This window comes from Betta splendens, chromosome 10 (assembly GCF_900634795.4).
Source record: "Betta splendens chromosome 10, fBetSpl5.4, whole genome shotgun sequence".
Taxonomy (NCBI): domain Eukaryota; kingdom Metazoa; phylum Chordata; class Actinopteri; order Anabantiformes; family Osphronemidae; genus Betta; species Betta splendens.
The window spans coordinates 10226209-10248894 of NC_040890.2; the positions used below are offsets into that span (position 1 = coordinate 10226209).

The 22686-nt window shown below is 39.1% G+C and overlaps 2 protein-coding genes and 1 long non-coding RNA gene across 4 annotated transcripts; all 3 read left to right on the forward strand.

Annotated features, from left to right (window-relative positions):
* Positions 1-7166: 7166 nt before the first annotated feature.
* Positions 7167-9806, forward strand: LOC114865014 (uncharacterized). Of its 2 annotated transcripts, none has more exons than XM_055512211.1 (5): positions 7167-7326; positions 7542-7632; positions 7721-7834; positions 8095-8193; positions 8793-9806. In XM_055512211.1, the coding sequence occupies exons 1-5, from the start codon at positions 7203-7205 to the stop codon at positions 9772-9774; spliced, it is 1410 nt and encodes a 469-aa protein (XP_055368186.1). In that variant the 5' UTR covers positions 7167-7202; the 3' UTR covers positions 9775-9806. The 2 variants fall into 2 exon arrangements, with proteins under 2 accessions (XP_055368186.1, XP_029021857.1); XM_029166024.3 differs by having other exon boundaries at positions 7542-7602.
* Positions 9807-12716: 2910 nt separating this feature from the next.
* Positions 12717-15794, forward strand: LOC121202523 (uncharacterized). Its single transcript, XR_005898198.2, has 4 exons — positions 12717-12881; positions 13843-13931; positions 14018-14070; positions 14365-15794. It is a non-coding gene; the product is annotated as an uncharacterized LOC121202523 (long non-coding RNA).
* Positions 15795-16973: 1179 nt separating this feature from the next.
* Positions 16974-21847, forward strand: LOC114865034 (uncharacterized). The gene is made up of 5 exons (XM_029166050.3): positions 16974-17664; positions 17909-17999; positions 18088-18201; positions 18462-18560; positions 19406-21847. The coding sequence occupies exons 1-5, from the start codon at positions 17496-17498 to the stop codon at positions 20454-20456; spliced, it is 1524 nt and encodes a 507-aa protein (XP_029021883.1). The 5' UTR covers positions 16974-17495; the 3' UTR covers positions 20457-21847.
* The last annotated feature ends 839 nt before the right edge of the window (positions 21848-22686 follow it).

Genomic DNA, 22686 nt, shown 5'->3' on the forward strand with positions numbered 1-22686 from the left:
CCTGGTTTCTGTAAACATTTCTAGCTAAGTAAATCAGAGGCTGCTGTGGAGTCCTGGAGGCTGTGAAGGTCAAAAGCTCCACCCCTGGTTGGCAGCCAGCTGTCAGTGTGCCGAATCAGGTGGAGCAGGTGAGCAAGGGAGGGCAGACTTTTGAGGGATGGAAGCCAAGGATCTTCTGTTCCAAAACAACCAGCAACACGAAATGAGTCACAACGCGATGAGCGCCGCGGCTGTGATGGTGTTAAAGTGTGCGTGCAGAGGATGAGGGAAAGTTCTGAAAAAAGATAAATGACAAAAGCGGGAAGAGGAGCAGAGGACAGCGGGGAAGGAGGGGGGGAGGCAGGGGTGAGTGTGGAGTATCGAAGTTGTCGGCGGAGGAGAAAAGGAGCGAGGGATAGCGGAGGAGAGGGTGGTGGATGATGCAGAAAGGTGAGCCAATCGTCCTGCTCACTTGACCCCTCCAATTACCACGGCGACGCTTAATTAGCGCCGAGGTAAGCTCCGGTAATTACCACATTGTGTCTCGGACAAGAGGCTACACACGTCAGACCACACACACACACACACACACACAGTCGCTCAACACACGCGCAAACACGTTGCTATGGATACCTGCAATCCTCTTTATCTCTGTGCTGGGGGGAGAAAAAAGCTAAAAAAGAAGATAGAAATAGATAAAAGAGATGAGAGGAAGTAACGAGAGCAGAAACAAGAAGCTGGGATAAAGCAAACAACGGCTGTACAAAGGCAAAGGAAGTAGGAGCAGCGTTTAGTTCAGAGAGGGCGGTTGGCTGTGTGACGACCACGTCGTCTACAGACGCTGTTAACAGCAAACTCTCGCTGTCTAGGAATGACGGGAAAGGAAAACTACAAACCACACAACAAGCCAGCGCATTAGACTCGAATTTTAAGTGCAGATTTCTTCAAACAGAATGACAAAAAAAGAGAAAAGGGTGAACTCAAACAACCTCCCAGCACCAGATGTTCATTATTGCTCTGTAATCATCGGTCATTTGACCGTTTAGACGACCTATTAGTGACATTAGTCACCTCTGGAGCTTCATACCTCCACCTTGTGCAGGGGTTTCTGAGGGCAACCCTTTGTGATCAGACACACGCACGCACGCACGCACGCACGCACGCACGCACGCACACACACACACACACACACACACACACAGAACAGCTACAGGTCCCGACACTCGGACCCAACTCTTTGGCCCTGCCAACACCTTCAGCTGCCTAAAACACTGATAGCGTGTGTCTTCAAACCCGCGTGCATGTAGCTGACATGTTACATAAGCCGTCCAAAGCTTTACTTCCCAGACGCAGAGCTACAGCCTCTCACCTCCAGACAAGCAGCCTGTAGCAGGCCAGCAGATGTGGTCACATGCTGGAAAACTTTATTGTGAGCACTGAAGCCTTGTTTGTGAAGGGTGATGATGTGAAAGGAATTAGGACTTGGTTAAAATACAGTGAGATTTTTCCTATTTCTCCAGATTTTAATTGAGACTGGAACCATTTTAAAACATTTCTACTCCTCAGTCAGTATGTGCTTCAGCTCTCTGTCACAGATTCTAACTCACTTCCTCTGTGCAGAGAGCTCCACCAAGTGCTGAAGGTTGGTGTTACATTCACATACATGCATTACATTTATACGCAAAACATTCTTTAGATTCATACATCATCAAAATATAATGGTCAAATCACAACAACCAATCTAAGGTCTGTTTGAATCCCTCTGTGACATGTGGGGTACAGAGGCAGCCGGTAAAAGTGTCTACCCCCACCGTGTTTGGGTTTCAAATCTGCCGCGTCAGTGCCGGGTTTGTACTGCGGGAGGAGTGTGTTACGTCCTTCTGGCCTGTAGGTGGCGATTGACTCCCACTTTTGGTCCTAAAACCTCGTAGTTGCTTACGTCATATAGCCTCTTGTAGAACAAACAATGATCAGGTCTTGGGTGGCCTAGTGGTTAACGTGCATGGCCACAACGTTTTTTTTTTGTCGGGGTTCGAGTCTGAGTGGAAGCAGTTTTTTTATTTTAATTATTGGAAAAACAGCGTCTCATCATCATCATGTGATCACGAGATGACAACGTTGTATTACTTAGTGCATGAATCGCCAAGACCATGAACCGCTGGTCGCGTTATAGTATGAAGTTATGAACGTAAGTAAATTATGGCAAATTATGGCAGTTTAAAACCGAAAATAGGAAGCTGAACGGTGCGTCCTCCCGCGTGCAGCGTTCGATTTATGGCAGACAAGCTACTGTAACCCTGATTTCTCGCTGTTGGTACGGGCAATTTTCTTTACGTTGAATGCTTCTTTAATGCACCACACGGCAAGACAGTACGGTACACTTTTTTCTTTACGCCGCTCTTATCCAACGCGCGTCACCTTTTTCCTGTCCCCCGTCAACAAGGACAGGTAGGAACTAATGTTGATGACAAATAAAATCACAGTAGCTGAAATGTCACGTTTCTCAAACATAAAATAAAAAAAAAATAAAAAGGAATACTAACTAAGGTCACACTACTACAATTGAAAAAAGTGAATAAGGATGATCTAGACCAGAGGTCTGCCACCGGTAACACCCACGTTTTCAATGAAAAAAAACAAACACTGGGAGCCGCGGAGGGCGGCAATATTATATTATTTGAGAACATTCAACATTTGTTTTTTAATCCAAAGAAGACATAAAAGTCGGGGCTCAGAGATCTAACCGATGATAAAACATTGTCAAGGCATCGACAAGGACAGCTGGATCCTCTACATGGATGACATGGATGACATCAAGCTCCTCCAATTTGACCCACAAATTGGAGGAGTGGCTACAACAGATCCCTGGAAAAAACATCCGACATCAAGCTCCCAGGCCTCTGGTAGAGGACCCGAGTTTGGAAAAACGGATGAGACCACCCGCGTGGGGTGAGAAGAGAATATATATATATATATATATATATATATATATATATATATATATATATATATATATATATATATATATATATATATATATATATATATATATATATATATATATATATATATATATATATATATATATAGGTATATAGGTACCTGACCTCAGCAGATTGGCGAAGGTACATAAACGGCAGGCAGGCGCATGATCAAACAGGTGGGAGGTCAAACAGAAAAACACACTCTGGCTATGGTACTGACAGGGAGAATCCAAAAGACGATGAGGTTAATCAGGTAGAACTGTAATCAAGCAGGCAATATACAGAGTGCTGGAATGGAGCAAAAGTCAACGATCTGGCAGGGAACTCAGGTAAGTGCAGGTGCTTAAATACATAGTAAATGACTGGATTGAACACAGCTGTAGGATCACATAACCAATAACGTAAAGCCAGGAAAAGGCATGACTAAACAAATACTGTAAACTGCCAAAATAAAACAGGAAATACAAGACTGAGACCGCCTACGGTCTGCGTTGACCTTAAAACGGGCTTGAGTCTGAAGCATGGTCCGGTGAGCCCGTAACCATGTGCGATGGCAGTGGGCCAGCAATGCATGGGCCGACAGCACCCGAGCTCTGTGGATGCGCATTCTGGGTGGAATTTGTTATGTGCAAAGCTCAAGCTTCTGGGACCACGTAGTCAGGCTCTGGGACGCCAATAGTCGCAGCCCGGTCTCTAACTGCTGGTTGGCCTGTTCATGGTTTCCGGATGGTAGCCCGAGGACAGGCTGGTCTTGGCAATCAGGGAGAAAAACTCCCTCAAAAACAAACTGTGGACCTCTGTCCGACACAATATCCTTCAGAAAGCTGTGAATCCTAAACAGGTGTTGTAAGGCCGTTTGGGCCGTCTGCTTGGCGGATGGTAACTTGGGTACAAAATGGACCAGCGAGAGAATCAATCATTACAACAGTGTTACCTGCCGACTAAGGCAACCCAGTGACAAAGTCCAAGGCTTCAAAGCATCAGGCTTGCCGTTACAAGATCCTGGGCAATAAGAGAGGTGAAAATTAAATTGTCCAAAGAACAAGGACCAACGGCCTGGCGGGAATTCAACCTCCTGGCCGTCCTGATGTACTCCAAGTTCTTATGGTCCGTGTACACGGCAAACGGCTGCTCGGCTCCCTCCAGCCAATGCCGACACTCCTCTAGCGCACCCTTCACTGCCAAGAGCTCCCGGTCCCCGATGTCATAATTCTTTTCTGCGGAAGACAATTTACGTGACATGAAGGCACAGGGGTGCATCTTACCATCCACCGTATCTCCCTGGGAAATGACTGCCCCAATGCCGGTGCTGGAGGCAACCACCTCCAGGATGAACTGTCGGGCTGGGTCCAGAAGACAGAGAATAGGGGCCGACGTGAAACTCTCCTTCAACCAACCAGAGGCCAGCTCTGCTTCCTCCTTCCAGTGAAAAGGAGCCTTAGGTGAGGTGAGCGCATGAAGAGGAGCGGCCAGCGAGCTAAAACGCCGGATAAACCGGTGGTAAAAGTTCGCAAACCCCAGGAATTGTTGTACCTCCCGAGAGTTCTGTGGCGTCGGCCATTCCTCTACCGCCCGAGTCTTAGCGGGGCCCATCAGGACCTGCCCCTGGGAGAAGACAAACCCCAAAAAACGAGACAGTATCTATGTGGAAATCACACTTCTCAGCCTTTAGGAACAGACGAAACTCGAGGAGGTGCTTCAACACCTGGCAGACGTGGTTCTGGTGTTCCTCCTTGTCTCTGGAGAAAATCAAGATGTCATCCAAGTAGACAAAGACAAAGTCATTAATCATGGAACCTAGAACGTGGTTCACAAGCCCAAGGAAGAAGGCCGGGGCATTGGTCCGCCCGAACAGCATGACAAGATATTCAAAGTGCTTGTTGGGTGTATTAAAGGCAGTCTTCCATTCGTCTCCCTCTAGGTCTAATTTAGTAGCTTCTGCTAGCAGCTTAAACGCCGAGGAGAGTAGAGGCAGGGGTAGGAGTCCCGTATCGTCACCTCGATGAGCCCTCTATAATCGATGCATGGACGAAGCGAACAGTCCTTTTTAACCACAAAGAAGAAGCCTGCGGGTGACGGCGACGATGACCAAATGAGGCCCGCAGCCAGCGCTTCATCCAGGTAAGTCCTTTCCTGGGTCCAATCTAGCTCACCAGCTGTGCTTCTATCGCCTTTCCCTCATTGTTTCTCCCTCGAAGGACAACAGGTGGACTGACCTGTAAACGGGTCCCCCCACCTTACAATCTCGCATCTGCTCTCCGATCTACATCCTCATGTATCCATGAAAAAATGCATGTAATCCTAGTCACAATTTAGTTAGAAGAATTGTGTGTGGTTTGTGGCGTTTGGGATCGTTTGTCCTCAGCATTGCAGCTCATCTTGGATGGTGAACAGTTTGTTACAACACCGCAAATCACTGATGATAAAGAAGTGGAATGAATAAAAAATATTTGCTCTGAATTTGAATTGAATTTGAATGAATTTTTCCAATTTATAATGTAATGTACTATAGCTTTACCTATGAAATGTACAGTAATTGCATCTCTTCGCTGAAGACCTTTTTTGAAAATTCATATAATCAATTCATTAATCTAGTCATATTAAATAAGATAATAAATACAATTTAAGCAGCAATTTTAGACCATTAAAAAGAGTGTTTTGATAACATAGCATACTAAGGTGTATGTTTGACACATACCATCACCAGAACAAATGCTTTCCTGTCAACAACTCACACCGCCCTAGGTGTGATTTACTGGAAGCTGTCGCATTTTACTTCTTGCAAACTGCTTTTCAACGTGTGTGTGTGTCTGTGCTACATGCAAATGTTGTGTTATCATATGAGTTTCATTTAAGAAAAAAGAGAACAGAAACCTAAAAGGTGGAACAAGAGCTAGAAACCCATACAGAACTTGGTACATGTGGTACATACAGTATTTGTTTATTTTTATACAGATGTCTGAACAGACACAGCACTTGGAATTAATAAAGTCTGTTTATAAAGTTAAGTTAATTACTGATACGTTTAGTTAAATATGTAGTTATAAATATGTGAATGCTGGGGTAGTGACAGAATATCTGCACATACAGAACTATGCTATGCAATATACTTTTAAGGATGAAGACGTTCTCTGGAGCTTGTTTTAACGTCATTAAAGATCATATATCATCATCCACGTCAAACAGCATTGTATGTAGTATGTAGTATTACTTCTTGGGACTAAATTGGCCATCAAAAATTCACTTGAAGTATATTTTAAATGCTTCAGATGTTCAAGTTTTATGTACTATTAACTCCATTAAAATACACTTAGAATTACACTAATTATGTACTTCTAGGTAACTAAGTATACTGGATAACTAAACCATTAGTTTACTTTATACAGACTATTAGTCTGTATGTGTTCTGTATGTGTATAATGTTCAGTAGTAATGCAGGTAGGAAGACCCAGGACACGCTGGAGAGAACGCCTTGGGGTCCCACCGGAAGAGCTGGAGGAAGTGTCCAGGGAGAAGGAAGTCTGGAACTGTCTGCTCAGACTGCTGCCCCCGCGACCCAGCCCCAAATAAGCGGATGAAAATGGATGGATTGATGGATAGTAATGCATTTATAACACATTAGATAATGTTTATTTAATATATGAAATGCTTTCTCTTATCTGATGGGGTTTAACCTTTAGTGCTGTCTGGTGTTTTATAGATGGACTAAAGGAAGGAAAGAACCAAACCAAGTCAATCTTTTTTTACACTTTTCGTCACAACACACACAACTAAAAACATTAGTGACATGGAGCTTTGAGAACCTTTCAAATAATGAACAACATATATACAGTACAATACACAATAATACAAACTATCTGCAAACACGGTTACTATGGTATTTACATTGCTTAGAGAACATGATCTTCATGAATCGCTTTGTTTGTCCCCACTGGTTCATACTAATGTTCACATCACTAGAGAACATGATGCAGCATTATCTGATAAACACCAACTATAGTGTTTGCTACCACCTAAAAAGTGATATTTATTACTTAAAGGTAAGAGGTTACAGTTAACCAAACCACAGAACATTAACACCATTATATATACTATCTTTTAATTCAAAATGAAACTTACTGAGTTGGAAACTTACTTCTGCTTTCCACTTTCGTTTAACAACAACAAAGTGCATCATGATTGGTCAGGACAGGGCCTTATATAGAGCTGGTACTGTACGCAGGCAAAACATAGCTTTGAATGCCTTCAGACCCCTTGAAAACAAACCAAAAAAAGCAGGAAAAAAAAGAAAAAAAAAAAACCTGCCTACCCCCAGGTGGGGGTAGGCTACCCCCATCTGAGGGTGGGCAGGTTGCCAAATGTGGTAAGTAACTTTATACTAATTCTAAACTTTAAACAAATTTTTCACTGATGATTTTATAATGAATCGTGAGTCAAGTAGCCTGCTGAGTCATGATGTGGATGATTAAAATGCAATTACAGCAGATAATTCATATGTTTACAGTATGCAGGTCTCAGTTGTGGCTGAATAGTTGGCTGTATTTTATAACAGTAGCCTTTGTTTTTTTCTTTTTTAAGACGGACAGAGACAGACAGCAAGATTCATACACGACCCCCGTGGAGCCCTTTTTAATAACAGGTCCAATGATCAGCATGATTTAGCTCAATTGTACAGTATTTACAGTATAAAAATGAAAACTTCCACACATTTGTATCCTATGAAACTAAATAATTTCTTTCGTGGTAATGTTCCGCAGATCTCTGCGTGAGACCATTGAAAACAAATGCTCGTCTGTGCTCAACACACGACCCGCTCTCGAAAAAGATGCATATGAAGTTATCTGTGATACGAATGACGAAACACATGTAATGTAAGTAAATGTTGCTTGTTTAGTTTATTTTAAACTTAGTTAGAACTAAACCAGAAATTAGTGAATGTAAGGAATTCTCACTTACAGAATGTTATTATTACTATAAAAAAGCTCAAATAAACAACTAAATTTAATTGTGTGAAAGGTAAAGTCTGTTTCTTAAAAACATTGGTAAGGAACTGGCAAATTGCCCAAATATTTATAGTAATTAAAATTGAACTAATGTTTAAAAAACTTGTTTTACCATTTCTTCCATACAGATTGTTCAGAATCAATTTGTGGCATCCACGGGTTGTTTGGAACTTTTTTTTTGTTATTGATGATGCCAACATCCACCACTTAAGATCCATCACTATGTTGTAAGTATTACAGTTTTTCTCAATTACTAAAACACTATAACCAGGCTTTTAAACCAAATAAAAAAAAATTCAAAACCATCAGTCCGTTTTTAAAACAGCACACACATTTTTCTTAACTGGAAACATTATTCCCTGCTTTGACTCATAAGTCAAATCTGGTGAACTCTCATCAGAATCATTCTGCAAAACTCTACACACAAATCCCTGCATTTACACACTTACACTGTGTGCTTAGAAAACTTAAAAATTCTTCACTGAAGTCGCCACAACTGGAGCTTAATTCCTGACTAAGACGGAGGCTGGACAACGAGTGCAGCCACATTTGAGTAGCTTCACTGTCGCCTCCATCATCAGTATTCATTCAGCACCTGCAAAAGCCAACCTGACTCACCTGACTGAGGTCATCAGCACGTAGAATATGAAAACTATCAAGTAGCTCTCGAGGGCTGGACTTGTCCACCCCTGGTCTAATCCAATATAACCATTATTAATAAACATTTATATATGTAAGTGATCTTACTGCTGATTTATTAAATGTGGAGAGGATGCATATGGGTTTTGCTATTTGAATGTAGTTAATTGTAACGTTCTTTGCACAGGGATGAAGAGCAGCAGCCACGAAGCACCGTTTGGATAGATGAACAAAATGAGTTAATTTGGCAGAAAATAAACAAAATCAAACCGAATGATGACATTAATAAATTACAGGATCTCATCAATGAGCGTAAAGACAAAACAAATCAATATGGATGGGCTTTGATTATTTGCAGTGATCATTTAGAAGTAATACCAGTGAAAAAGCCAGATTTTAATAAGTCAAATAAAAATTCAAAAAAAAAGAATATACATGTAGAGCAATTATTAATTGAAGAAATTTGTGAATTTATGAAAAACTCTAAGAAGAATGTCCTTAATGTCATAATATATACATATAACAGTCCATGTTTAAAAAGAGATGTAAAAGACAAGATTGACCCTTGTCTTATTCAACTTATAAAATCTGCCTCTGAATGGTACAGTAAGAAACACGCAGGAACTTATGTATTCTGCTCAAAGAGCTGGGGTCCACTCCACCACACAAATTTAAAATTTTTAACATATTCCAAACTGATAAATCCTGACAATGTTTTTCATGAATACCTACAGAAACAATACAATAAAAGATTTAAGATGGACCAAACGTGTTTCAAAGATAACACTAAAAAAATAAAAAAAGTACATGACATAGATAAACTGCACGTAACGCAATTTAATGATGAACTGACAAGAGTTAAGAATGAACTGACACGTAAGGAACTCACCATTAAAGAACATTTGGACTATTTAGAGGAAGTGGTTAATAACGATAATGAGAATACATCAGAAACTGTTAGGAATAACATTTATGACATGTTTTTAAATATGGAGCAGAAATATTTTGAGCAGGAAATTGTTTTCAATTCTAGACAAGATATAACATCAGATTTCAACAATATAATTGTTAAATGTTTACTAGAAGACCTTCCATCCATTTTCAAGGACAAAAGTTATTTTAGGCTTCATCATGTCCAGCAGGATCCGCTGAAAAAAATAAATGATTGAAAACCAAACAATAAAACATTAACTAACTTGAATCCTTGTTGTCTGCTCTGTCCTGAGCTCTTATTTCTTTTTTTTTATTATTCCTTCTTCTTCTGCCCTTGAGGAGTGCAGACGTGTTTTCTCTCTGCTCCCACTCTACTTTTGCTTGCAGTGTCTCTGTCCTTTCTGAGCACCCTGATGTGCTATTCTGGAATATTATTTTTGACATGGAGTTAACCACCTGGTCGCTCAGCACATTGGATGAAGTTTTCTCTCAAAGAAAGAATCACAGGGAGAACCACTCTGCCCCTCGGTGACTTTTGCCTCTGGTTACGTGCGGGACGCTTGGAAGTCCTGGTGTCCCATGTATCCGAAGCCACTGTCCATCGAGGACGTAGAGCATCTATTCATTTGGACTTTGATAACGGGGCTACTCATGATTGGCTTTGGTGCCCTGATTTATCGAAGGATTGGAAGATCCACGGACGGCTCATTGGCATATCCACCGACCGCGGAGGAAAAACTGTAAAAACGATATTACATCAGAGGAGGATGTTGTCCATTATTACGGGCTAGCCAGTAATAATGGACAACATCTGCAGACAGACTGAACACTTCTCAGACACAGCCTTGTCTGCCAGGTTTGAGGAGATTTCACGGGTGCTCCATAGACCTGATGGAGACAATAAAGCCCTGAGTCACGACCAATTGGACTATTGATCTAGACAAATTAGAATTGGATCATAAAAAATGCTTATTACATTGGCTGTATTATTCTGTACCTCTCCCTCTTCCCTCTCCTTTCCTGGGTCCAATCTAGCTCATCAGCGGTGCTTCTATCGGCTTTCCCTCATTGTTTCTCCCTTGAAGCACAACAGGTGGACTGACCTGTAAACAGGTCCCTCCACCTTACAGTCTCGCATCTGCTCGCCGATCTACATCCTCATGTATCCATGAAGAAAATCCCAGCAAGGTTTCCACTTGTACTGTGTGTACTGTGTGTTTTTTCTGTTTTTCTGTATTGTATTGCAACTTGCTTCTGCTTCATTCTATCCTATTAATAAACCTTTACAAAAGGCAGTGTGTGATTTGTTGTCCAACAAGACATTTTTGCCTATTTTTTAGCCTTTACTGGTGTTTTACAGATGAACAGTTAGGCTCAGTTTTTCAATTCCACCAACTGGTAAACTGATAAAATAAGTAAGAAAGTAAAGTAACTTACTGTAATAGAATGCTACAGTTTGAAGCAGGTAATCCTAGTCACAATTTAGTTAGAAGAATTGTGTGTGGTTTGTGGCATTTGGGATTGTTTGTCCTCAGCATTGCAGCTCATCTTGGATGGTGAACAGTTTGTCACAACACCACAAATCACTGATGATAAAGAACTGGAATTATTAAAAAATATTTGCTCTGGAGCATGTGCAGCCCTGGCCTGCACACGTTAATAATGCAGGGTGTGTACAATTGATCACGTAACAAGGCATTTATTGAGTCTTAATAAATAAATACACCCAAGTGTTTATTAATACTACAGAAATGAAAGGTTTTAGTTACCTGGAGCACTCTGATTAATGCAACAATATGCTATATATGCATTTTATATTTCTTTTAAATCCAGTCTTCATAGTTTAGGGGTACCAGGAATTAAATGTGTTTAAAATAATAAAACAATAACCTATCATTTTACTTAACAATGTATAAAAGGGAATCTCCATACTGTTAAAACATTATAGCAATTTGAGCACTAGATGTTACATTCTTCATTTTTAATACATGAATTTTTCCTATACAATGTAATGTATTATAGCTTTACCTATGAAATGTACAGTAACTGCATCTCTTTATTTAAGACCTTTTTGAAAATTCATATAATGAATTCATTAATCTAATAAAATTTAAGCAGCAATTTTAGACAATACCATTCAAAAGAGTGTTTTGAAAACATACCATACTAGAGGAGTTGCTTGACAACATACCATACTAAGGTGTTTGTTTGACACATACCATCACCAGAACAAATGCTTTCCTGTCAACAACTGTTGACAACTAGGTGTGACTTACTGGAAGCTGTCGTTTTACAGCTCATGAAAACCCCAAATTTGAATATTGTGAAAACAGTCATTATTTTTGGTCTGATCTCAATCATGACAAATCACGGCTTGAATTATCTTGCTTCGATGTAATGAGTCTATCTCATATATTAGTTTCACCTTTTAAGTTGCATTACTGAAATAAATGAAGTTTGGCCAGGACCAAACTGACAGGAAAAAAAGCATGTGGCACATCAACTGTTTTTAACGCCATTAAAGATCATATATCATCATCTACGTCAGACAACATTAAAGCACATTTTCAGCATTAAAACTAAAATATTCAATTCATATTGTGTTCAAACACAACATCACTCCACTACTGGTGGTCCATGATGAAAATGTGTGTTAGCGGCCTGAGTATTGCTGCACAAACTGTAAAGTCTTCCGGTTCAAAGGTAAGAGATTAGTGACTGACTTGCAGTTAAATACTGCTGGACTTAACACATTTACCGTCTAGCCCCGTATTTCTTCCTCATCTGTATCATAAGGTTCCTGCAGAAATGAATTATGTTCAGTTTAAGTTACTGTAATATCAATGTGTACTGTCAAACTTATTCTTTAGAAACCACATGCGATTTTACACGTGATAAACTAACACATAACACTGTCAACAATACCAACAGACTACTGATCTAATCCAGAGTGACCAGCTGACTACTGGTCGTCTAATGACTTGTCTGCTGTTATTCTGCTGTAGTTTTAGTTGTGTCATAGAAGGGGCTTTGTATGTTAGCTGGATTGTTGTCATTCTTTGTGGTTGGTAGTCTTAATGGTCGATTGAAGCTGCTGGAGGTTAGTGTACTGTACTAACCAGTTTGCCATTTATTTCCTGTAGGAGCTGAAGGCATTTAGGTTTTGTACGTCACAGCCAGGTTAGCATACTTCAGGATTATTCTAAGCCAGTGACTTCTGTGCCGGTCCCGAGCACAAATAAATAGGGGGGTTGGGTCAGGAAGGGAATCCGGCGTAAAAACTTGCCAAAACAACCATACGAATCATTTTCGCAACGACCCCAGATGGGAAAGCCAAAAGCAGGTACCTATTCTTTGTAGTATTAAATAAATGTATACCATGTGGAAAGATGCAGTGAGTGTTTGAACTGACACAAGTTAATAGTTGCTCTTTATAAACCTAAATTTTAAGACCTGACACACAACTGACTGTAAACCCAGACCACCGGAGGAAAAAGAAATCTTAACTTTAGTGACCTATTTTTTCTTTTGTTTTGTACCATATGTTGCTTTACTGTACAATATAATGTAATTTGAAGAAAATAATAGGTCATTCCTAAATGCACAATGGAAAGTAAATTTTTTTACTCTGTTCTTTATATAGAACTTTGTATTGCCACTCAACAGTATTGCTAAATCTTGTGACCCTTTCAAATCCTCTTGGCTACTATATTTTATTTTTTTATCTTCATGTTTCCTCCAATGTGAAAACATGTATCGTTCTGCGGTGACTGTCCAATACAAGTAGTGATTGACACTGGATATGGGTGATGGTACTGCCTGTATTTTATTTTAATAAATGTAATATAAAGAGATATAGAGAGTGTTTAACGTAGCTTTATATTCACGCCAGTATTTTTCTTATATTTGACATAGCTGAAATAGGCAAAGCATAGCAACCATAGTTATTTTGAAAAGAACCTATTCTGTTTCAGAATCAACTAGCACTTGCTCATAGTTTTAGTAGTTTTAGATTGTGTATTTGTTTCCTCCCATGATTATTTCTTAATCCACTTTCTCCTATCCACTATAGTTGTTTGTAGAAGCAAATTGGCAGTTATGCAAATTGGGTAGTGGTTTCATTTATCAACATTTAGGACAGAATAACTTTCCTTATTGACACATAGCAAACAATTGCTAGAAATAGTGTTCACGCCACAACTCTCAGAAAATAGGAATTCCAGATGAAAATTTTCAGACTGTCTGCTGCCACCTCGTGTTGATTTGTGGAACAGCAGCACACAACTGATTACTTTTTGCTATAGGACTGGAGACACAGGATGTGCCTAAGGTGAGGCCAGGATAAAAGGTACCACGGAGAGACTAATCCCTATCAGAGGAAGGACATATATAGGTACAAAATATGTGGAAGGGGCATATAGTAGTGATTTTCCTGAGCGGGAGTAATGGGATGGTAGTAACTTTTCTTTCTCTTTACAGGAAATTGTCGTATTTCAAACTGGACTTCTTATTGGCATCCTGCAAAATACATAGTGAGTTTAAATTAACATTGTCTTGAAACCTTTGCCATGTGCACATGTACAAAAGTTGCCTGTTCTGCATAACTTGAATGGACATGTTTGAGTAGCTTCCTGAGCTTATTTGCTAAACCTAGCTTGATTGCTAAAGAGAACTACCAAAAGTCAAGTTATAAACATATCAGAATATATACTATTACTAATACTAAAGTGTATGTGTTGTGTAAATGGTTTATGTCATTATTAGTATGCCAGTGTGTGAGAAAAATGTATAAACTTTAACTCTTGACACCCACAATTGTGTTTCAGGCAGTTCATCGGGATCAAGGGGACACCAAGGCTACACGGGGCAAAGTCCTGTCTAAAATAAGAGGAAAGATCATTCAAATAAAGATGACATTAGTCAACCCTCATGTCTCCAGTCCAATAATGAAACTATTGGACTTTAAATGGGACTTTATATAAGCCAAACATCCATTCTATCTGTTTCATGTTAGCCATGCACGTACGTTCTTCTTTGGATATTCATTCACATGAATTTCTCTTATGCATTTACATGTTTGCTTGGTCAATGACCAAGTCATTCAATTTGTCACTTTTTCACAAGTACTTTGGTTATTCATGTACACCCTAATTCTGTGGTGTCCAATCCTGCTCCTCAAAGGTCATTGTCCTGAGACCATTCAAACTCTTCCTTCCCTACACACTGTTGATCACCTGGATCACCTGGTGTGTTCAGCCAGTCAGAGAGAGTGCAGTGATGATTGAAAAACAACTAGGACAGTGGCCCTTGCTGAGCGGGACTTGACAACCCTGCCTTAAGTATTGCACTCAGCCACTTTTTTTTCATGCACAGTCAACAAAAGAATTTCCCCATCGTGGTATTAATGAAGTCTTATATTATCCCTCTGTGACATGTGGGGTATGTCAGAAAAAAATATATTATTGGTCATTATCACACTTGTTATAATGTCAATACGAAATTTGTCCTATGCATTTAACCCATCCCAATGGGGAGCAGTGGGCTGCCATGCAGGGTGCCCTGCACTGTTTGTGGCAGCACAGGTAGGTTAAGTGTTTTAAGAGTTAATTTAGTGATTGTTCAGATAAGATAAGTTTATTAAATTTTAAAATCAAAAAGCTAAAGATTTGTAATGAGATTTTCTGGAATGATGACTAACTTAAATACCGGTTGTCCCTGGGCCAGCCACTTACAGATGCTTTTACTGATCCAGTCGGCAGATGAGCACCCATCTCTCAATTATCCAAACTTTAATTCTCTGAATTGTTTTTGTAATTTGTAGAATCTTACATGCCTCTTTTTTTGTTTCTTTATGTCTTTATATGACATTGAAACCTCAAGAAATGTGCCTTATCCTGTAGTATACACTGAAAGTCATAAGGTGGCAGTATGCGCTGGTTGTGACGAATCAACTGATATGTCATGTTTGTTAAACATAATCCGAAATGATTTGTTTGTCAGTTTGCCAGTGTAGAATTGGTTTGATTCTTAGATTCCAGAAAAAGACAAGTAAAATAAACCAACTACACTTTCTGGTCTGAGACAAACCAGTAGCCACTGGTTAGTTTAGAGAAGAAACAAGACAAGCAATCCCCACAGTCAAGGTTTCTATTTACATTGTTTACAGAATATGATCTTAATGAATCGCTTTGTCTCTCCCATCCTAATCTAAATGAAGCATTTGATCTTCAGCTGAACTGTTTAGCAGCAAAAACAAGCGATCCACTACTTCTTTTGTAGGAGACAGTATTTGCTCCTGATCGTATGGGGCCTCACCTTGGTGGCTGCGGTGACAGACAGGTGAAACATGCTGCTCCTGTTTTTGAGGGTTCAGGCTCTGTCTCTCAGTGACAGAACTGCAGCAGTAGGTTCCTTTAGACTGTACAGCCACTGAAAAGACCTGATATTTGTTGGCGGAATTATATGTACATATGTCACTAAACAAAGAATTTAGAATGTTGTGTTTGCGAAAAATTATGCAGAGATCTGATTTTTTCTTTCCCCAGCTTGTTAAACATAACAGTTGTGCAGTTTTTAATAGTACTATTCCTTATATGACCATCACAACAAACACATCTGAAACCATTAGTGACATGGAGCTTTGAGAATTAACCTTTCAAACAATGAACAACATACTCGGTATCAGGGGTGTCCAACTCAAACCAGTCTCTTGCTGGTTTTCCAACTCTCCCCACCCCAGAGCCTGCTGGTCACTTTGATTAGGTGTGTTAATTTAATCAGCAGCTGGTTAAGCCAACTGACACACCCCTGCTCTACACACTGTACAAACCCGCAATAATACAAGCTATCTGCAGACATGGTTACTATGGTATTAACATTGCTTAGAGAACATGATCTTCATGAATTGCTTTGTTTGTCCCCACTGTTTCATACTAGTGTTTGTCAGGAGCACACGGAGGAAGACCCAAATGCACAGCACCCTCGAGAGCTTGATGAAATAAACAGTGTTTATTGTGTCGGCGTAGTTAAGCAGTCCAGGTCATACACGGTGTGTCTCAGTTCTTCAGGTACAAAGGGAGCAGGCAAGATCAGATCCGGTAAACAGGCTGAGGTTCGGTTCACAGATAAACTCGGCAGAGGTACAGGCAAGGGCTAGGCAAAACTCAATGGTCAGACAGCCGTAAGGTTTACCACAAAATCCAAAGCGAAGGCACAGACGAGGGTCAGGCAGGAATCGGAGGTCGAAGACAGGCGCGATCAGCAAACAAGACAACTATACACGAACGCTGGAATGTGGTACTAGGACTCGACAATGTGGCGAGGTACTGGGGTGAGAAGTGGTGCTCAAATACACGGTGAACTCATTACTAATGAAGTGCAGGTGTGGATAATGACCGGGTGAAGCAGGGAACAGCTGTGACGTAAACCGGAAGTAAGGCTAGAACAGAAACAGAAACCGGGAGTGCTACCAAAATAAAACAGGAACTGGAACCAAAAACATCACGACTAAGTTCTTCAAAATAAAAGCGGAACAAGAACATGACAAGATGGATGAAAACGCAGACCATTCAAAATAAAACTGAAAACAAAACCAGAACCTGACAGTGTTCACACCACTAGAGAACATGATGCAGCATTATCTGATAAACACCAACTGTGGTGTTTGCTACCAAGTAAAAATTGATATTTATTACAAAAGTTAAGAAGTTACAGTTAACCACAGAACATTAACACCACTTTATAAATGTAACTTTCTTTTTTTTCAAAATGAAACTTACTGAGTTGGCCGCACCTGACTGCATTGCACGCTGGGTATTACATCAGCAAAGTGCATTATGATTGGTCAGGACAGGGCCTTATATAGAGCTGGTACTGTACGCAGGCAAAACAAAGCTTTGAATGTCTTTCATCTTTTGCTGTTAGACACAAAACAAAAAGAGCAGAAAGAAAAAAAATCATGAGTTATAGAGCAAAGGTCCCCAGATGGGGAAAAATAAGAAAACGATTGAAATCATTTTTTTCTACGGCTTTTCAGACAGTAAGTCGTTTTTTTAAACCTTTCCGGCCATGTATCCCAACCTTTGCCTACCCCTGTTGGGGTTGGTCAGCCTCAATGGCCGAATATGGTGAGTAACTTTAAACTAATTATAAGTGTAATAATTTTATTTTTCACTGATGGTTTTTGATTAATCATAAGTGAAAATAATCATGAGTGAAATAAGCTACCGAGTTATTGTGTGGATGGTTGAAATGCATTTACAGCAGATAGCTCATCTCTAGTGTTTACAGTATACAGGTCTCAGCTGTGGCTGAATAGTTTTAAGTTGGATGTATTTTATAACAGTAGCCTTTGTTTTTTTCTTTTTTAAGACGGACAGAGACAGACAACAGGATCCACATACGACTCCCATGAAACCCTTTTTAATAACAGCTCCAATGATCATTATGACTCAGCTCAATTGTACGGTATTTACAGTTTAAAAATGAAAACTTCCACACATTTGTATCCTATGAAACTAAATAATTGCTTTCATGGTAACGTCCTGCAGATCTCTTTGTAAGACCATTCAAGACATATGCTTGTCTGTGCTCAACAAACACCCACCTCTCAAAAAAGATGCATGTGAAGTTATCTGTGATACGCATGGCAAAACATATGTAATGTAAGTAAATATTGCTTGTTTAGTTTATTTCAAAATTAACTAGAACTAAACCAGAAATTATTGAATATAAGGAATTCTCACTTACAGAATGTTATTATTACTATAATAAAGCTCAAATGAACAACTAAATTTAATTGTGTGAAAGGTAAAGTCTGTTTCTTAAAAACATTGATAAGGAACTGGCAAATTGTCCAAATATTTATAGCAATTAAAATTAAACTAATATTTACAAACCTTGTTTTACCATTTCTTCCATACAGATTGTTCAGAATCAATTTGTGGCATCCACGGGTTGTTTGGAACTTTTTTTTTGTTAATGATGATGCCAACATCCACCGTTTAAGATACATCACTCCATTGTAAGTATTACAGTTTTTCTCAATTACTAAAACACTATAACCAGGCTTTTAAACCAAATTTTAAAAAATTCAAAACCATAAGTCCGTTTTCAAAACAGCACACACATTTTTCTTAACTGGAAACATTAATCCCTGCTTTGACTCATGAGTCAAATTTGGTGAACTCTCATCAGAATCATTCGGCAAAACTGTACACACAAATCCCTGCATTTCTCAACACCATGTGCTTAGAAAACTTCAGAATTCTTAACTGAAGTCGCCACAACTGGAGCTCGATTCCAGTCCAACTTTATTTCGAACTTTATTTATTTAGCTGGCAAACAATTACCAATTTTCTTCAAAAAATAGATTAAAGGGGCCAAATCAGTTCTTTGAGTCATGGAACAATGGATTCACTGAGAAATGAAAGAATAGGTCGAAGAGGAGGAGGAGGAGGAGGAGGAGGAGGAGGAGGGGATTAACAAGGAAGGACAAGAAGCAGCCTGAGATGAAACTGGAGCCACTGTAGTTGTACTGTAGTTGACCATGTAGTGACTAAGACGGAGGCTGGACAACGAGTGCAGCCACATTTGAGTAGCTTCACTGTCGCCTCCATCATCAGTATTCAGTCAGCACCTGCAAAGGCCAACCTGACTCACCTGACTGAGGTCATCAGCAGGTAGAATATGAAAACTATCAAGTAGCTCTCGAGGGCTGGACTTGTCCACCCCAGTCTAATCCAATATAACCATTATTAATAAACATTTATATATGTAAATGATCTTACTGCTGATTTATTAAATGTGGAGAGGATACATATGGGTTTTGCTATTTGAATGTAGTTAATTGGAACGTTCTTTGCACAGGGATGATGACCAGCAGCCACGAAGGACCGTTTGGATACATGAACAAAATGAGATTGAAAGTTCTTACCCTGACAAGGCTTTTCAGTTAAATTGGCAGAAAATAAACCCAACCACAAAGAATGATATACTTAATAAATTACAGGATCTCAGCGATGAGTTTAAAAACAGAACAAATCAATATGGATGGGTTTTAAATATTTTCAGTGATCATGTAGAAAAAATAACAGTGGATAAGCCAGAGTTTAATAATGAGTCATCATCAAAATCATTGATGGGGAATATACATGTACATGTAGAGCAAAAATTAATTGAAAAAACACATAAATTCCTTAAGGAGAACCCTGAGAGGAATATTATACATTTCATAATGTATACAAATAAGTTTCCATGTTTAAAAAGACGCACAAAAGACAATACTAACCCTTGTTTTATTCAAATTATAAAATCTGCCTTTGAATATAACAGTGATAGAGGAGCAGGAATTGATGTTTTCTTCACAAATAGCTGGGGTCCGCTCCACCACACAAATTTTAATTTTTTGACATATTCCAAACTAATAAATACTGGCAATGTTTTTCATGAATACCACCGTAAACAATACAATAAAAGATTTAAGCTGGATCAAAAGTGTTTCAAAGATAACACTGAAATACAAAAAGTACTGGCTCACACAGATAAACCGCACAGAATGCAATTTATGGATGAACTGAAAAGAGTTAAGAATAAACTAACAACTAAGGAACTCACCATTATAGAACATATAGACTATTTAGAGGAAGTGGTTTATAACAATGATGCCAATACATCAAAAATTTACAGGGATAAAATTTATGACATGTTTTTAAATATGGAGCTGAAATATTTAGAGCAGGAAATTTTTGTTGTTGTTGATATAACATCAGATTTCAACAGTATAATTGTTAAATGTTTACTAGAAGACCTTCCATCCATTTTGGGGAACAATAGGTATTTTAGGCTTCATCATGTCCAGCAGGATGATCCAGCGAAACAAATAATTGAAATGATTAAAAAACAAAGAACTAACCATTGAATAACTTGAATGCTCTGTGTTGTCAACGCTGTTGCCAGAATAAAACAGATGATTCCATCATCATTTGCCTCATTGTGTTGTAGCTACACAGAGGAGAACAGTCACCTTAATCCTAGCACTTCGTGCTGCTAGAAAAACATATTATTGCTCCTTAATTGAGGAAAACAAAAACAACCCCAGGTTTCTTTTCAGCACTGTAGCCAGGCTGACTAAGAGTCATAGCTGTGTTGAATCTACTATCCCCTTAAATCTGAGCAGCAATGACTTTATTAATTTCTTTACTAATAAAATTATCACCATTAGAGAATACATTCAGCAACAACTTCCTCCAAATGTAATAATAATAACATTAGCTTCAGATTCTACTGTGAGGAACCTTGGTGTCATCTTTAACCAGGATCTCTCTTCTACATCATACATTAAACAAATCTCTAGAACCGCCTACTTTCATCTTAGAAATATAGCTAAAATCAGAAGCACCCAACTAACCTTGTCTCTTTCTCTCTAGTAGCTGTGCTTCTCCCCCGCTCTCTCTCCTCCACTCTGTCCTCACCTACAGGTATCATTGGACTCTAAGTTTGGTGTCTGTGATGCGCAGCTGCGGATCCAACCATCCTGCCTGTATTAAGTCCCTGTTCCAACCGTCCTGCCTGTGCTCTGGTGTTGCTTGTTGTTGTTGCTGTGCTTTTCTCTCTTCCTATCCCCTCACCCCAACCGGTCGAGGCAGATGGCCGCCCACATCCAGCCTGGTTCTGCTGGAGGTTTCTTCCTCGTTAGAGAGGGAGTTTTTCCTCTCCACTGTTGCTGTCAAATTTGAATTAAATGCTTGCTGTATGTGGGATTTGTTGGGTTTAGTTGTGTGAGGTCTTAAACCTTACTTTGTAAAGTGCCTTGATATAACTTTGTTGTGATTTGGCACTATATAAACAAATTGAATACAACATACACTGCAAAAGACAACAGGTACAGGCAACCGAGTAGTATTGTCCGTGAGAAAAAACCCAACCGAGGGAGGGGAAAAGTCTGCCTACAAAGGGGGTCAGCAGCATTTAGAGCACTGGTCGTCTCAATGGCAGTGAAGAAACCAACGGTACCTTCTCTCACTTAGGGGGACATTCTCATAAGGAGATACTATGAGGGGACACTGTCCAGCCACGGGAGTTGTACTAACTGCCCTTGTACTTGATGCTAAGCCACTCCCAAACCTCAATGAGGATGAGGTGAGACCTCAGACACTTAAGTGAGACACTAACTTGTTTCTTGCCAAACAGAGCACTCATAACTTTACTGAAAGTCGTTGTTATGTGTGTAGAAACATGCCAAAGTCTGTACAATCTGTGACAGAGATCAAAGTGTGCAAAATAATTTAATAAAGTTTTTTGAATCTTGAATCTTGAATCAACCATAGTTATTTTGAAAAGAACTGGTCTGTTTCAGAATCACTAGCACTTGCTCATAGTTTTAGTAGTTTTTGAATGTATATCTGTTTTGTAGCAGATATTAACAATAAGAATTAATTAATGATAATAATAATTATCCATCCATTTTGATTAAACCAAATCAGTCTATAATGTCATGAATTCTTTGTAGTTCAGTGCCCTGGAGATTACTTTTAACATTTTATTAATGTAATACTACAGAATATATGAATAAAATGGCATAAATATGTTTAAATTAACAAAACAATAAATTAACGAACAATAAAATAATAAACAATCACAGAAAACACAGCAATCAGTAATAAATGAATGGATGAATAAAAGAATAAAGGATAGTCAAGTGTGTGATGGCTTTGATCAAGAGAAAAGAGTATTTGTTTTTTAACTTATAAAAACCTATGGATAACTAATGAATTTGGAATGTTGAATATTAGCGCTTTGAGAAACACCAGAATTCTCAAAGGATTAAAGATGTTTGTCTTGCCTCAGTTTGCAGCTAGTATTTTTTGATCACTTTCATGCAGTGGTTCATCATAAGTCTGTGAATGTTTTGTCCTTATTTGTAATCAAAGTCATTTAAATTTTTAATTTCAACCAGATGTGTGCGCTTTGTTTTTTAAAGAAGCAGTGCTATTTTATCTGCACATGGATGTACACATGACATTAGTTTATTAAAGACACGTGACCTTGTTGGGTTTTACTGTCCCAAGATCAACAGTTTCCTGTTACCGTTAGCATTAAGAATTAATACAAACATATGTCCATGCATATAACTCCGACATAAGAGATGA